Below are 15787 nucleotides of genomic sequence, written 5' to 3'. Positions count from 1 at the left end.
TTGGGTTCTAATCCTATTCCTATAGCTAACTTCTCCTGTTTAGTCTGCAAGCACCTTCTAGGCTAAACTCCTTTTCCTATTCTTTCCAGCTTTGTACCAGGAAAGGGGCTTTCTTGTGATGCCATGCAATTTAAAGAGAAAGGATGTCAGGACCAGAATGTTTCCTTAGAATAGTGTAATTATACATGGGCCCATTAAGTGACAGATTGATCAGCCTTGATTCAGAGATTATAAAGAGCCTTCAAAGTGACATGTTTGAGAACTGATGTTTTAGTATAGGAAATTATTAAATATGTGACTTACAAACTCAGAGTCTTCAACTAAATAATTCTGAACATTTTCCCATTAATGCTGCTTGTTTCCATGGTTACTTATGATCGTTCCTGTCCTTTACATCGTTTTGCTATGTATTTGTATTGCTGTGTATTTGTACATGTATTTCTGAAAACAAATCATGTATTTTCTATTAATTTGTTTGCATCTTCAGAATACATTAAGATGGCCGATCATTATGTGCCAGTGCCTGGAGGACCAAACAACAACAACTATGCAAATGTGGAATTAATTCTTGACATCGCTAAAAGGATCCCAGTACAAGTAAGAGAGTTCTTTAAAAGCAAATTCAGCCATTTTCTGTTAGGCAAAGGGTATATCCAGGGAACTTTTATATAAAGGATCTTTTCTGAAAATTCTTACATGCTTTTATGTGGGATAACCTCAACAGACAAGAAAAGTTGAAAAGAAGAGAATGATTAAAAATAAACATAATAGAAATAGATTTGAAAGAGACTTTCACAGATTTTTAAAAAATTCTGTGCATTTTGCCTTTGTGCTGTCCCAATGAAGTACAAATTAACTATTTCCTATGGGATATTCTTAGCTTAGAACATGGTAGTGATTTTAGAAATAGGTAGTTTGTTCTTATCACATTGTGTTAGGAAGTTTAGGGTGAATACCTTAAAGCCCAACAGGGAAAAAAAATCTCTAGACTTATCAGGCAGTATAATTGCTAGATAGAAAAGTGAAGTTGGGTGGCCAAAATAATTGAATATGTGAAAGATGGCCAATATTTCCGGAAAAGGCTCTATAGAGCCTAGCAAAAAGGCTACAAATTGAGTTTCCTAAAGACCAACAAGACTAGCTGGATCTGAATATCAATTTCAACTTGGTTTTGACCTCAGAAGTTTTGCTACAATGGACTGCTTATTGTTCTATAACAAGTTTGCTAGCGATGAACCATAGAAGCTGAATTAAGCATTCGGTTGCTATGGAACTAACTACTTAATTTAGTAGGACCAGCCTAGATAGAGAGTAAAGCAGTTTGTGGTTTTCTTGGTATGGATTTTAAGAATGAATCACTGGGCTGGGGATTTAGCTCAGTGGTGCCGCTACCTGCCTCGCAAGCGCAAGGTTCCAAGTTCAATCCCCGGTATAAAAAAAAAAAAAAAAAGAATGAATCACATTGTGTTCCCTTGTAGGCAGTGTGGGCTGGTTGGGGTCATGCTTCTGAGAATCCCAAGCTCCCAGAACTTCTCTTGAAAAATGGCATTGCCTTCATGGGTAAGCAGTTCCTGTCTTTGTTTTTCCTTTTGTTGATTTTGTCCATATTCCATTCTATGTCTTTTTTTTTTTTTAATGGTGACAAAGTTTATTTGAAAAAGTAAAAGTGAAGGGGAGAAACTGATTGTGCAGAACAAACTTGGGCTGAATAAAAGCAGGAACAAGAAGTGTACTCTGAGGAGCACAGGATGGGCTACCATAAGGAAAGCCATGGTAGCCTTATTTTCTTCTGTTTAGTATGTACTGGGCTTGTGTTTTCTATTTTTTTCAAATCCATCAATAACTTGCAGAGTAACCTTGTTCACTTCCTTTCCCCTCTTCTTCACTTTCACCCTGCTTATCTTACTTCATCTTCATTGTATTTTCTGTCTATGGATTATTTTCCCTGAAGTCTGAAAAATGGTTTCTAAAACACTGGCCTTTTTAAAACTTTGCCAATAACCTCAAGATAACATGTGGAGGAAGGACTTGTTTTAGATAATAAAGATAATTAAATACTTGGTATATATTGGCAGTGTGCCCCTACATGTGAATCAGCACCTTTACACTTTTTAGATAGGTTATGTGCCTATGGATAACAGCTATTTCTTCTGACTTTTTAGCTCTCATTGTGGCAGAAAGAAAAATAGAGATTATGTGGCTCAAAATGTTTCTTTTTCAGAGAGCATCCACATGCTCATTAGGCTGTGTAAACATTATTAAAGATAATTCTCTTCTTTGGGTTCCCCGAAGACCAATGAAGGTCGATATTTTAGACTTGAACCCCAAACCTTTATCATTCTTACTTTAGTATATAAGTTAAAAAAATGACTTCATTAATTACTAAAGGTAGATCCATGAAGGATGATAAAATAAGATTTCTCAGGAATTCAAGTCAGCATATTTTATATGCATATTGACCTCCCATTGTGTACAAAAAGTTTACTACATTAGATTCTATAAAGAGTACAAAGGGGAGTCAAAACACAGATGTTCCCGAAATCAAGTTTCTAATCTCAATGCTATGTGATGTGGGAGGGGAACAAGACAAATACTAAAATAATTATAATACAGGGCAAAATATATGTACCAGATATTATGCAGAAATGTTACAATTGTATTTTTCTGTTTTGTTTTTAGGTCCTCCAAGCCAGGCCATGTGGGCTTTGGGGGATAAGATTGCGTCTTCCATTGTAGCTCAGACTGCAGGTATCCCAACTCTTCCCTGGAGTGGCAGTGGTAAGAAATTGTTTCTTGTTTGTATCTTGGAGTGCAGAAAAGCTCAGTAGGATATTTGGGACTATGCCATCGGCCTTAAGTTGGTTTAAAGTGTATTAGGATACTTGATAAGAAATAGAATCCTAGTATCTCCTGACTTAATACACCTATGATTTTTATCATGTTTTAGGAATATAAATTTAGTACCAGGCACACAGATGCTAAATTGTGATCTAGAATGATCTTGGGACTTAATTTGAGAAAATTCATAGTTTGTTTTAGGGGTTCATATCTACTTGAGGTAAGCTAGAGTCTTCCTCAGAGGCAGACTTCCACTTAGGCCTTTGGACCTGCTTTGGACTGAAAGTCCTAAAAACCTAATGTTTACTTGCCAGTGTTTTCTTGATGTCAGCACATGATTGACTGATGATCTGTTTTGCCTAATACCATTCAGCCTCAGTTGCCCTTGATGTAGAAAATGAGATCATTAGTGAACTTTTCTTCTAGATATAGAGGGCTGAAAAAAATCTTTTTAAATGATTTATTCTTGACAAATCCCTTAAGAACTGCCATGTAAATTATTATAGCTGATAAAAATATGAACTTTCCTTTTCTTAGTGCACATTTATGCTGATCAGACTTAAACTAAAACCTGTTAAAAATAAGAATGACCATTGTCTTAAGGCTGAATAGATTTGAACCCTTGTTATTCTGGCTCTCCAGGGGAATTGCAATATCCTCTTCAGACCTCCTGGGTCAAATAGTTTAAAGGGTTGAATTTGTTCTTGTTTGAATGTAGAGGCTATAGTGTTCCCCTTGTGGCTGAGTACTGGGGCATTCAGGGAGCATGGAATCATGACTCTGCTGAGGCCAATAAAACTGCCATTTCCATTTCCAAGAGCTCATAAAGATTGAATTATTTCTCAAACCTCCGGCTCTGGAGCAGGCCTGAACACACAAATTGAAGGTATTTTTGCCTGCTGGGTTGCAGTGAAAAGTCTGCCATGTTTTTTTTTTTTTTTTGGTCTTGTATGTCCTTGTATTTTTTTGTAAGTTGGTCCCTGTTAGCACTCCTGGCTTTTCCAGCACAAGAACCCAATTTGCCAGCTCATGCTGTGGCTCAATACTGTTAACTCCAAGGACTGATTAGGGTTTTATAGCACCTTCTTCTATCTGCCTTCAATTTTGGATAAATATTTTAAAGAAGGTGTAGCAGAAAATTGACTTGAGCTCTGGTCAGGTTGCTCTCAAGTCACTGTTGTTTATTGCAGGTCTTCGTGTGGACTGGCAGGAAAATGATTTTTCGAAACGTATCTTAAATGTTCCACAGGAACTCTATGAAAAAGGTTATGTGAAGGATGTGGATGATGGGCTGAAGGTAGGTTACTAACCTTGCCCCTGCCCAATTATAGTGACAAATATGGAGATTTGGATCTTGGATCATGATATATACCCATAAAAGCTTGAGAGCCAGACTAACGAGGTATAGTTTATTAAATATAGAGTGAGGAAATTACTTTAAACTTCAGCAGTTTAGATTAGCTTTGAAGCAAGCTGCTCATCTAGACAGAACATTTCTTAGGTAATTAGATCAGTGTTTTAAGGAGGGAGGTATTGCTTTTCTCTCTCTTTACCACCTGTTAGAGGGGTGAGGGTTGCCATGAGCAACACACTTCTCCCCCCTGCTTGAGCTCAGAAGAAGCCATGCATGGGTCAAAATGTCAGCTTTATTACAAAAGAGATGTTGGTAAAGATGACTTAAATGTATACCAACAATGAGATTTCCAAATTGAATGCCAGAATTAACCAGGCTTATTCAGTCACTGGTTACTGGCAATGCTGAATAACCACAGATTTTTCTCTCCAGAGACATGGCTTTTATCACTGAGTTTAATGTATATGGTTGAGAACTGACAAAGAACATATGTTCTGTGCAGTGGACTGATCTCCAAGGGGAAAAGGCTGAGCAATTTATGCTCAGTTTCTCCTTCCAAATTGGCCAGTCACATAATTTATGGGTTTTTTTGGGGGGGGTGTGAAGGAGTAAGCCAAGAGAAGCTGAAAGAATTATTACTAGTTATTATTTATCCATGTAGAAACATGAACCCAGACAAAAAGAGATCCTTTCCCTAACATCACTTTTCTTTCCTTAAAATTCTATCTAGTTTGTACCCCTTTCACTTTTTAACTGCTTGGAAATGTCAGTTACGCCTCAGGTAGATGATGAAACAGGCTATTTTAGAAAAGTACACTATTTGTATTTGACTTGTATATTATAAATTAAAGAGGAATGCTGAGCCAGGCATTGTGATGCACCTGTGATTTCAGCAATCTAGGAGACTGAGGCAGGAGGATCACAAGTTTGAGTCTAGCATAGGTAATTTAGCAAGACTCTGTCTCCAAATAAAAAGGTACTGGAGATGTAGCTCAGTATGAAGACCCTGAGTTCCATTCCCAGTTAACCCCCCTCACCATGCTGCCTGTTCAACTAATTTTGCTCTATTTTTTGCAATTCAAGTTAAACCTCCTATAATCTTCTTAATAAGAGAAATTAGCATTTTTTTTTTTTTTTTTTGGTACCAGGGATTGAACTTGGGTCCTTGCGCTTATGCAGCAGGCGGTGAAACCACTGAGCTAAATCCCTGGCCCTGAGAAATTAGCATTTCTAATGCTTTATTGTATTTGTTATAATTCACAAAAGCCTTTTGTAAGGAACTAGCTACTTAGTTTATCATTAAAATTTTTTTTTTTCCTGGTCAAAATTATAAATAGAAGCTGCTGGTAGAAATTTTGGAAAGCCAGAGAAAACCATAAAACTACCCATAAATTCACCCATCCAGAAATAATGCCTGTTAACATATTTATATATTTTTTTCTAGCTTTTTTACTTATTTATTTTTAGTACTGGGGATTGAATCCAGGGTCTTCACACTGTTACATCTCCTGTCCTCTTTATTTTTAAATTTGAGACAAGGTCTTACTGGGTCACTAAGTTGCCCAGGCTGGGGTCAAACTTGTGATCCTCTTGCCTCAGCCCTCCAGAATGCTGTGATAATGGGTGTGGGTCAGTACAGCCAGTTTAGCGTTTTGACTCATAGATTGATAAAACAATCTGTTTTAATAGATTCCTATAATTATAAAATTGGGGTGCGTGTGTGTGTGTGTGTGTGTGTGTGTGTGTGTGTGTTTGTGTGTTTGTACTTAATTTTATATATAAGCATTTTCCCCATGGCATTAAAATATTTGTTTGTTTGATTTTTGGCCTGAGACAGGGTTTTTTATTGTAATTCATGCTGGCCTTGAACTCACTTTGTAGCCCAGGCCAACCTCAAACTCTTGCCAACCCTCTTGCTTCAGCTTCCTGAGTATTGAGATTAAAGCCGTTGCCACCATACCCAGGTCCCAAACTATGTTTGATGGGTCACCTGTGGCTAGTGCTTTCATACATTTTTTAAAAGCTACCTTCTTTTAGGGCTGGGGATTTAGCTCAATGGCGCTGCACCTGCCTCACGAGCACAAGGTCCTGAATCCCTGTACTGGAGGGAAAAAAAAAGTAAAAGCTACCTTCTTGCTTTCTGTGGGCTAAAGTCTTTTCCACATTCATGTTATCTTTCTTTGATCACCTATTACCAGGTGATTGAGTTCATCCTATTAATTCTGTTCATATGAACAGAAAAAAAGAATAGAGCTGAAGACATTTTAGAAGAAATGGAACAATGAGAGTAGGACTTTTTTTTCTGTTTTAGTTTTTTTAATAACAAAACATTTATTGGTATATTTTAGGCATACATAATGATAATACCCACCAAAGGGAATTTGGACCTGTACATGATACATCCGCCTCTTTTTTTCCCATTACCACCCCTCACTGTGTGACCTCTCCCCTCCCCATGTACAAAAGCTTTGTTTGAGAGTAAGATTTTCATTCCTAATCTACTGATGGAAATTAAAATAGTCATTTTCTGATGATAAATCTTAGAATAGTTTTACAATATAGCAAAACTTTAAAAGAATGGCATATTTTTATAAAAGAATAACCTGTTCATATAAAATTTTTGGTTAGCTTTTCCTCAATTTATTTTTTGCTTTAGCACTACAATTTGGTGATCTTCCGTAGCATTACATGTAAAAGCTACCTCATTCCTTCTGATAATTGTATAGAATTCTATATAGTACATGGTATATATTGATTTGATCAGCTTCCTACTTGATATATAATTAATATTTCCAAAAATTTTAGGCTTATCACCTGGTCTTCCTCTGATACTGTAAATATATGACATTTGGAGCATGTGCTGAACATTAGCTTTTTTGACTAAATTAATATTTATCTTGTTATTTTTATCTTTTATAAAAAATTGGGAAAATTTCTGGGTACTTAAGAATTCTGACTTCTTTAGAAATGGCAAATAAACATATGAAAAAATGTTCAACATCACCAGTCATTCGAGAGATGCAAATGAAAACAATGCTGAGATTCCACCTCACTCCAGAAAGAATGTCTGCTATCAAGAAATCAACCAATAACAAATGCTGGCAGGGCTGTGGGGAAAGAGGAACCCTGCTCCACTGCTGGTGGAAGTGTAGAATGGTGCAACCACTGTGGAAATCAGTATGGAGATACCTCAAAGAACTAGGACTGGAAGTCCGATTTGACCCAGCCATTCCCCTGCTGGGTATCTTCCCCAAAGAATTAAAAGAATCATACCACAGTGATATATGTGCACCCATGTTCATAGCAGCACAGTTTGTAATAGCTGAAACTTGGAAACAGCCCAAATGGCCACCAACTGGAGACTGGATAAAGAATATGTGGTGTTTTTTTAATAAAATGGAGTACTACTCAGCCATAAAAAATGAGAAATTAGAGACATTTATTTATTTATTTATTTATTTATTTTTGGTACCGGGGATCGAACTCGAGACCTTGCACTTGCGAGGCAGGCGGCAGAACCACGGAGCTAAATCCCCGGCCCTAGAGACATTTATAGCTAAGTGGATGCACATTGAGGCAATACTCTTTAAGAGAAATAAATAGGACACGTGTAAATATCGAATAGTTTCTGTAGTGTGAGAAACTGAAAGTGTAAATAAGGACTAAAAAGTATAATAGATAATGTGAAATAGGAAGAAAAGGGGCAAAGGGGAAGGGGAAGTGGGAGGGGTAGGGGAAAGGAAAGAAGGGAATGGAATTCTTATGAGAAAAAGGAAAAAAAGGAAACAAAGTCTTTGTAAATAGGGAGGAATGGAGGGGTTGAAGGGAGGGCAGGGGAAGGGTGAAAAAATAAGAACCAAGAGAGTATGTAAAGGTGCAAATTTCCAATGCTGAATGTCATTATATTGTGTACCTAAAAGGTACCAATAAAAGGATATACAGTTTAAAAAAAAAAGAATTCTGACTTCTTGAGTCTTTTATGTGTGCTTAGAAGTTAAAATGAGACCCTCAGCTTATACTAAGTGAACTATTTGTCTTTTTAAAAAATTATGTGTAATACTTACATACCTGCAAACTATAAGGAAAGAAATCCAACAATTCAGAAATAAATATATAGTAAAAAGTAAAAGTTTAATTCCTTTTATAGATCACTACAGTTGTATATTCTAGAATTCATTTCTTTACATTTACATATATGGGTATATGAATGTATATACAATCACACATACACATTTAATTTTTTTAATAAATTTGATTTTACTTTATCCCATTCCCCCCTCAAGCCCTTTCCCTTCCCTGTGTACAAAAACTTTGTTTTCATTTTTTCCATTTTCACTTTTTTTTCTTGTCGCTACCTTCCTTTCTCCCTCCCTCCTCCCTTGTTCCCCTTCCCATTTGAACACTTTCTTCCCATTTCCCAACATCCATTATACACCTCATCCTTATTTCCACATTCAGTTTCTCACAACAGAGAAACAATGTGGTATTTAAACATCTGTCTGATTTATTTCACTTAAGAGTATGGTCTCAAGGTCCATCCACTTAGCCATAAATGCCTGAAGCTTATCCTTCTTTACGGCAGAGTAGTACTCCATTGTGTAAAAAAAACCGTATCTTCTTTATCCACTCATCAGTTGATGGGCATTTGGGCTATTTCCAAGATTTAGCTATTACGGACTGTGCTGCTATAAACATGGGTGTGCATATATCGCTGTGGTATGGTTTTTAATTCTTTCAGGAAGATACCAAGAAGAGGTATGGCTGGGTCAAAAGGAACCTCTGGTCTTAGTTCTTTGAGAAATCTCCACGCTGATTTCCACAGTGGTTGCACCAGTCTACACTCCCACCAGCAGTGGAGAAGGGTTCCTTTTTCCCCACAGCCCCTCCAACATTTGTTATTGATTGATTGTTGATAGCAACCATTCTTTCTGAAGTGAGATGGAATCTCAGCATTGTTTGAATTTATATCTCTTGAATGACTAGTGATGTTGAACATTTTTTGATATATTTATTTGCCGTTTCTGATTCTTTCTCTAAGAAGTGTCTTTATTTCAGATGCCCATTTTACATTGGGTCTTTAAATTTGGGGGGTTTGATTTTTTTTGAGTTCATTATATATTTTAGTTAATAGTCCTTTATCTGAATAGCTGGTAAAAAAAATTTTCCCACTCTGTGGGTTGTCTGTTCACTCTCTTGGTGCTGTGCAAAAGCTTTTTAATAAGATGAGGTCCCAGTTGATTCTTTGTAGTATTTCTTGTGCAGTCTCGGTTTTGTTCATGAAGTCTTTGCCTACTCCTGTGTTCTTAAGCATTCTACCTATTCTCTCTTTCAGCAGATACAGTGTTTCTGTTTTAATATTTAGATCTTTGATCCATTTAGATTTTAGGTTAGTGTGTGGTGAAAGATATGGGTCTAGTTTCAATCTTTGGCATGTGGAAAGCCAGTTTTTCCAGCACCAATTTTTAAAGAGGCTATCTTTCTTCCAGTGAAGGTGTTTGGCTCCTTTGTCAAAGATAAGGTGGTTGAGTGTGTCTGAAGTTGTTTCTGCATCCTCTAGTCTGTTCCATTGATCCTCAGGTCTGTGCTTTTGCCAGTACTATGCTGTTTTTTATCACCATAGCTTTGTAATATAAAGTCAGGGATTGTGATTACCCCAGCTTTGCCTTTGTTGCCCAGAATTGCCTTTGCTATCCTAGTCTCTTCTGGTTCCAAGTGAATTTTATGATTGTTTTTTCTAATTCTGTATGTACATTTAATTCTGTTTTTGACTTCTATATGATATTATCTTAGATTAAACAGTATGAAAACACCAAAATTCAACTATTTTTTAGCCTACAAAAAAGATAATTTGTTTTGATTTAACCTAATACTACATGTCTTGTTCTGTTACTTTTTCTTTTTTCCACACAGTAATAGGTCTTGAAGGTCTTTGTATTTTACTGTGCATAGACCTACCATATGACTGTGTTCTTAAAAGGAGAAAATGCCAGTTTTCTCTTTCCATACTAATACCACTCTTTCTTCCATTTTTCTCTTTCTTTTTAAAGGCTGCAGAAGAAGTTGGATATCCAGTGATGATCAAGGCCTCAGAAGGAGGAGGAGGGAAGGGCATCAGGAAAGTCAACAATGCAGATGATTTTTCTAACCTCTTCAGACAGGTAGAGTGTAAATTTTTTGTTCATTTCAACCAACATGTATATCAGAGATGCATGGTTTAAATCATACTATAATTTGTATAATTTAGATGCCCAGAAAATAATTTTGTGCATACTTAATGTAGTCTTTCTGGGCTTCACTTATTAACAGGGAAAAAAAGTAATTAAAGTTTTATTCAATTAGATAATTCAGACACCGTAGTTGTTCTTGTATAGGAAGATAGCTCTTCCATATACAGTACATGTTGCTCACCATATTTCATAATGGCAAGGAAGAATCTATGTCTTTTATAATTTTTTTTGCCTTGTTTTGCTGACATGGTAGATAAAGTATGTGATATGGTAGTATGAAATTGGTCCAGTTGTTCTTAGTCTGGCCAGACCCAGGTTCTCTGATTGACCTTTTCTTATTTCATTTCAAAATGGCTCTGAGTTCCTGAGTTTCTACCATGTGTCCCAACCAAGTTGCTGGCCCAAGAGTTTGCATCCTAGCCTGTGCTGTGTAGCTACCATATCCTTGCAGAGGTACCTGATGGCAGGCCCATATTTTGTAAGAACTGAGAATATATAAGAAAAGCTTCTCCCAGCCTCTTTTTGCCTTACCTTTTGCTTTGTAGCCAAGTTGACGTGGTTGTGCCATGCTTTGGTTATTGAGGCAACCAAAGAAGTGATATCTTTAGAATCTTAGAGAAAAGGAAAACAAGAGTCTCTTTTACACTGCTTAGATTTACCTTCACATACTTGACTCACTTTCTTTTCTCCTACTAACAAGGAAAAAAATATGTCAGAAAAAAGAAAATTAGCCAGGAATGATGGTATCTGCTTGTAATCCAAGCTACTTGGGAAACTGAGGCAGGAGGATTGCAAGTTTGAGGCCACTGTGGGCACCGTAGTGGGACCATGTCTCAAAATAAGAAATGGCTGGGTATGCAGCTCAGTGTTGGAGTGTTTGCCTAGCATGTGAGAGGATTTAGGTTCAATCCTCTGTAGTGCCTAAATAAATGGAAAATTGGGACACAAGTTTTACCTTTTTTCTCTTAGTTTTTCTAGCATCTACTTTGTGCCGTGTTGTGTCCCTAACCGCCTTTTATTTGCTCCCTTCACCCTTGTTAGTTTTCTTTTAATTGTGTATTCTTTTTGTGGTGGTTGGGATTGAACCAGGGGTAGGCAAATGCTCTGCTGCTGAACCTACATCCCCTTTACCCTTTTTAAACCATTCAACAGTGAATTTCTTGCTTCACTATCAAGGGCTGATGAGGTGGGTCTTCTACAATTTAATAAACTAGATAAAAAAAAGTGACAAAAGTATTGTTTTACTGCAGTACCTATTTTGAATGTCAGAAGTTGAATATTACCTCATTTTTTTACATTACATTTGTGAATTTTAATTTTATAGGTAGATCAGTGCTTCATAGCCCAGAGAAAAGTCCTTTAGTCTTAGAAGCAAAAGAAAAAGCATGCTAATTAATAATAACTTCAATAGGCATTTAAAAACTACTTATTAGTGTGGAATCAAATAGTTGAAGAATCTAGAGTACTTCTATGTGAAAGTTCTTTAAGTTCCACAAATGGTTAGCTACATAATTCAAAACTGATCCTCCCATTGTGAATAAACTAAAAAAACCAGAATAGGTGTTTTGTTGTTTTATTTTTTAAGTCTGTCTTAATGTGTTATAGGCCTTTTAAGATAGCGAAGAATTATAGAAGAAACAGAACCCGAGAGAAGTCAGCCTGGAGTTTGAGGCCACTTTTTCTACAGAGATATCTTCTAGTTCAGTAGCTGAAAAGCTGATCAGCTTTTAATAGTCTTCCAAGATTAGAAGGACAAAGTTTAGACTTTAGACCTGCTGAAGTGTGAACCCTGGGAAAACTACCATAGTTTAGGTTGAGATTCTAAAGGATTATATTACAGGAGAAATGACGAATTGAAAAATAGACCAGGTCTCACAGGAGCTAAATTTCAGATTGAAAGCTCTCAACCTTTAGTTCAAGCAACATGCTTTAGGATTATTAGTGCCCCTAGCCACCTGCAGAAAACAAATTTAAATCTTCTCCAGAGAAATATATCTAGAATATCAAGTTATTTCTATTATTTTTTTGTGTGGTATATTAACCACTCAATTAAAGATCAACAGGCATATAAAATTATATGATTGAAAACCAAGAAGAACACAGTCAGTAAAAACAGATCCACACATTCTTTAGCCCTGTCAGCCAGGGGCTTTAAAGTAACTATGCTTACTTTGTTCAAGGAAATTAAAGACAACATTGAGAATTTTTTCAGAGAACTGGAAACCATAAAGAGGAACTGAAAATGCAAGGACTAAAACTGAGAAGTCAGTGTAGTAGTTCAGTAGCATATTCTAGATGCAGCTTAAGAGAGAATTTGTCACTGGAAAATAGTTCAGAAGAACATTCAGGCTGAAATATGAAGAGAGCCAAAAGGGAAAAAAAGTATAGAAAAGAGCGATGTAGGATATTACTTGCAAAGATGACTGTAATAACTAATCACTAGTACCTTTCCTTGTACAGTAGGGTATTGCTTATCTTCCCATCAAGAAGTATAGTCTTCTTTTCTACCCTTTGAAATTCAGCTGGTCTTGTATCTTGTTTTGATCAGTAGAATGTGATCAAGATGATGTAAAGTTCTGAAGCCTACACTTCAAGTGGTCTTGTAGTTTCTGTTCTTGCTCTCTTGGGAAAATTTCTCAGAATACCATGTGAAGAGCTCATTCTAACCTACAAAGAGAGGCCACATGAAGTGGAAATTAGTTGTCCCAGATAATACCCCCTAGTTCTACAAGCTGACTGTCAACGCTACATTTGACTCATATTAGAGTACCCAACCTTAGTTGAACTGCCAGATAGCCAGATGACTAAAATTGCATGAGTGACACAATAAGCAGCAAAGTCCAGATCAAAAAACAAATCCACAGAATTGTGAGCAGAGAAATGGTTCCTGTCCCATGTCACTAAAATTTTGAAAATTTGTTAGATATTGATAGATAGCTTACATAGGAATTGATAGCTAAAGATAGGACACTGCCGTAGTGAAAAGCATTGCCTTTGAAATTGGCTCATAGGGAGAAGATAGAAAAATGATGAGGATATTAAAAAAGATTGGAGAAATGGTGAACAAACTTATTGGAGGCTGGAAAAAAGATAAACCCATGTTTTATAGTTGTGGAAGAGTTGGCAGAAAGCATTGTCTGAGGTAACTTGAAAGAGAGAATATATTGAGTGAAGTCATAAATTGGGTTATGGAGCTCTCTAGACAGTGTTAAAAGTGAGTACTTCTATTTGGGTATGCCAAGGAACTGTAAAAGAAAGCTGAACATCATCACAAGATGGGGTTTTGTTTGCAAACAGAATTTAATGAAAATACTGTTAAAAGTGCACAGAATTTGTTGGGTTTGAAAATGAGTGTTTCTTGTCTCCAGTCTCTAGCTGCCAAAAGATTTGCCAAGTAAAAAATGCCTCAGTAAGGATCAAGTCAAGAGTGCCTGTGACTTTATATTCTCAGAAATATTTGAGGCAGAATTTAAGTAATTTGTTAGATTATCCTCTCAACCAAAAAGTAAACCAAGAAGCAATAAACATGCTTCATAATATTCAGGGCATTATTCCACAGCAGCCTCACTTGGGCAAAGTATAGAGAGGTCTGTGTAGAAATGAGTTATGGATGTAATGTAGCTTTTGAGGTAAGCAGGGAACTCTATTAAGATCCATAGAAAACCCACAAAGTTGTTGAGAGACTTGTATTGATGAATACACCAAAGGAACTAAAAGGGGCAGAAACAGTCAAGATGAAAATAGGCCTTTGGGCCTTCAAGTTTTTATGGTTAAGAAGTAGACTGAGAAAACAGTTCAGCTGTTCTCATTGGTTATTTCTAATGAAAGAGTTATTTGTAATGAATTGGTTATTTCTAATGAATTTCTTGCTGGAGAGGGCAGAGGGGTTTCATGTATTAAGGATGCACTTCCAGGGACAGAAACATTTAAAAAAACAAAATCTGTATCCCTGGATTAAGGGAACCTGACAACATATACCCATCTGGATTTTAAACTTGCTGTGAACCGTTGCCTGCTGTGTACCTCCCATCCTCTCCTCTTTGAGTAGGAGTGTCTTTTGAAGTTCTTTCTCCCAATCTCATCATTAAATATTGAGGGTGTCGGGGCAGATAACTTGTCTTTTTAGTTCCCAGGTCTTTGGATCAGGAGAAAGTACCTGAGGAGCTGCACCCAAGGAACCTTATTTACTTCTGGACATGGCTCATGAGAAAAGTGGACGTCAAGCCTGATGCCATCATTGGATGTGACTTTAGGGGTCTTGGGAGGGGGTGAGTCTGTTTGCATGTGGGAGGTATATGAATTATTGTGGCCACAGGGTGGACCATAGCAGATTGTTTTTATAGATGGCCACAATAACTCCTCCCATTCCTGTATGTACACCTTTTGCAATGTGACTTTGCTGTTCCTCCCATTGAGAGGTGGCATCTCTTTCCCCACTCCTTCAATCATAGTTGGCCTTACAGCTTGCTCAGACCATTAAAAGTTGGCCAAAAGAAAAAGGTGGCCAAAGTATTGTATAAGTTCTAAAGCCTAGACCTCAAGAGGCCTTGCAGCTTCTGCCTGAAGCTCTAGGAACACTGTCCTGAAGAAGCCTGGTTTATCCTGCTGGATGATAAGAGGCCATATGGAATAGAACTGAGCATGTTCCAGTTCAGGCTCCCTCAACTTACAAGCCAACAGCCAACACAAATCATGAGATTGTGAGTGAGGCCACTCAGCCACACTCCAGCCACCAGATGATTATATGCACATGATTTCAAGACCAGAAGAATGATACAGATAAACACAGCATCGTGAGCAAATGGAAGGTTGATGTTTTAAGCAAGCCATTGAGTTTTGAAATGCCTTATGTAGCAAAACAGAGCAAAAAAGATACAGAACATAAAAGACATTTGTGGTCCAGTGAAATAAGCTAATGTCATGTACTTTAAATCTCAGAGAAGAGAAAGGAGCAGAAGCAATATTTGAAGAAATAATCAAACAGAAAGCGATATGCAAAGAGATAATGGCTAGGAATTTCCTTGAATTGATTCAAAAAGCACTATGAGGCCCAAGCAGGACAAATAAAAAGAAAACTACATCTCTAAGCCTCTCAGAGCACATCTGTCACCTGCCCCCGAAAAAACAGTCTTAAAGCAGCTGGAAAAAAAATATTTCTTTCAAAGGAATAACAAGATTGACAGTTGAGATCTCAGAAAAGTGGAAACCAGAAAACATTGGGATATTTTTAAAGTGCTGAAAAAAAATCATCAGTGTAGGATTCTGTACCCACTGACAATATTTTTCAAAACTGAAGATAGAAGTCCTTTACAGCAAGATTGTATATGATGTAATGTGAACCAGGAAAGCATCTAGTTTGGAACACATT

General features: G+C 36.9%; 1 protein-coding gene across 7 annotated transcripts in view; it reads left to right on the top strand.

Annotated features, from left to right (window-relative positions):
• The window catches only part of Acaca (acetyl-CoA carboxylase alpha), a 301033-nt gene that overhangs the window by 119751 nt on the left and 165495 nt on the right, over window positions 1–15787 (top strand). For all 7 annotated transcript variants that reach the window (XM_087191888.1, XM_087191890.1, XM_087191887.1 and 4 more), the window contains exons 6-10: window positions 488–597; window positions 1479–1560; window positions 2680–2778; window positions 4029–4135; window positions 10240–10350. In XM_087191888.1, coding sequence (XP_087048014.1) covers window positions 488–597; window positions 1479–1560; window positions 2680–2778; window positions 4029–4135; window positions 10240–10350 — 509 coding nt within the window. The remainder of the gene's footprint in view (window positions 1–487; window positions 598–1478; window positions 1561–2679; window positions 2779–4028; window positions 4136–10239; window positions 10351–15787) is intronic.

Source organism: Heterocephalus glaber, unplaced genomic scaffold (genome assembly GCF_053883595.1).
Source record: "Heterocephalus glaber isolate CG9 unplaced genomic scaffold, H.glaber_assembly_v1.0 deba00001564, whole genome shotgun sequence".
In the NCBI taxonomy this organism is placed as follows: Eukaryota; Metazoa; Chordata; class Mammalia; order Rodentia; family Bathyergidae; genus Heterocephalus; species Heterocephalus glaber.
This window is presented reverse-complemented; position numbering and strand designations above follow the sequence as displayed.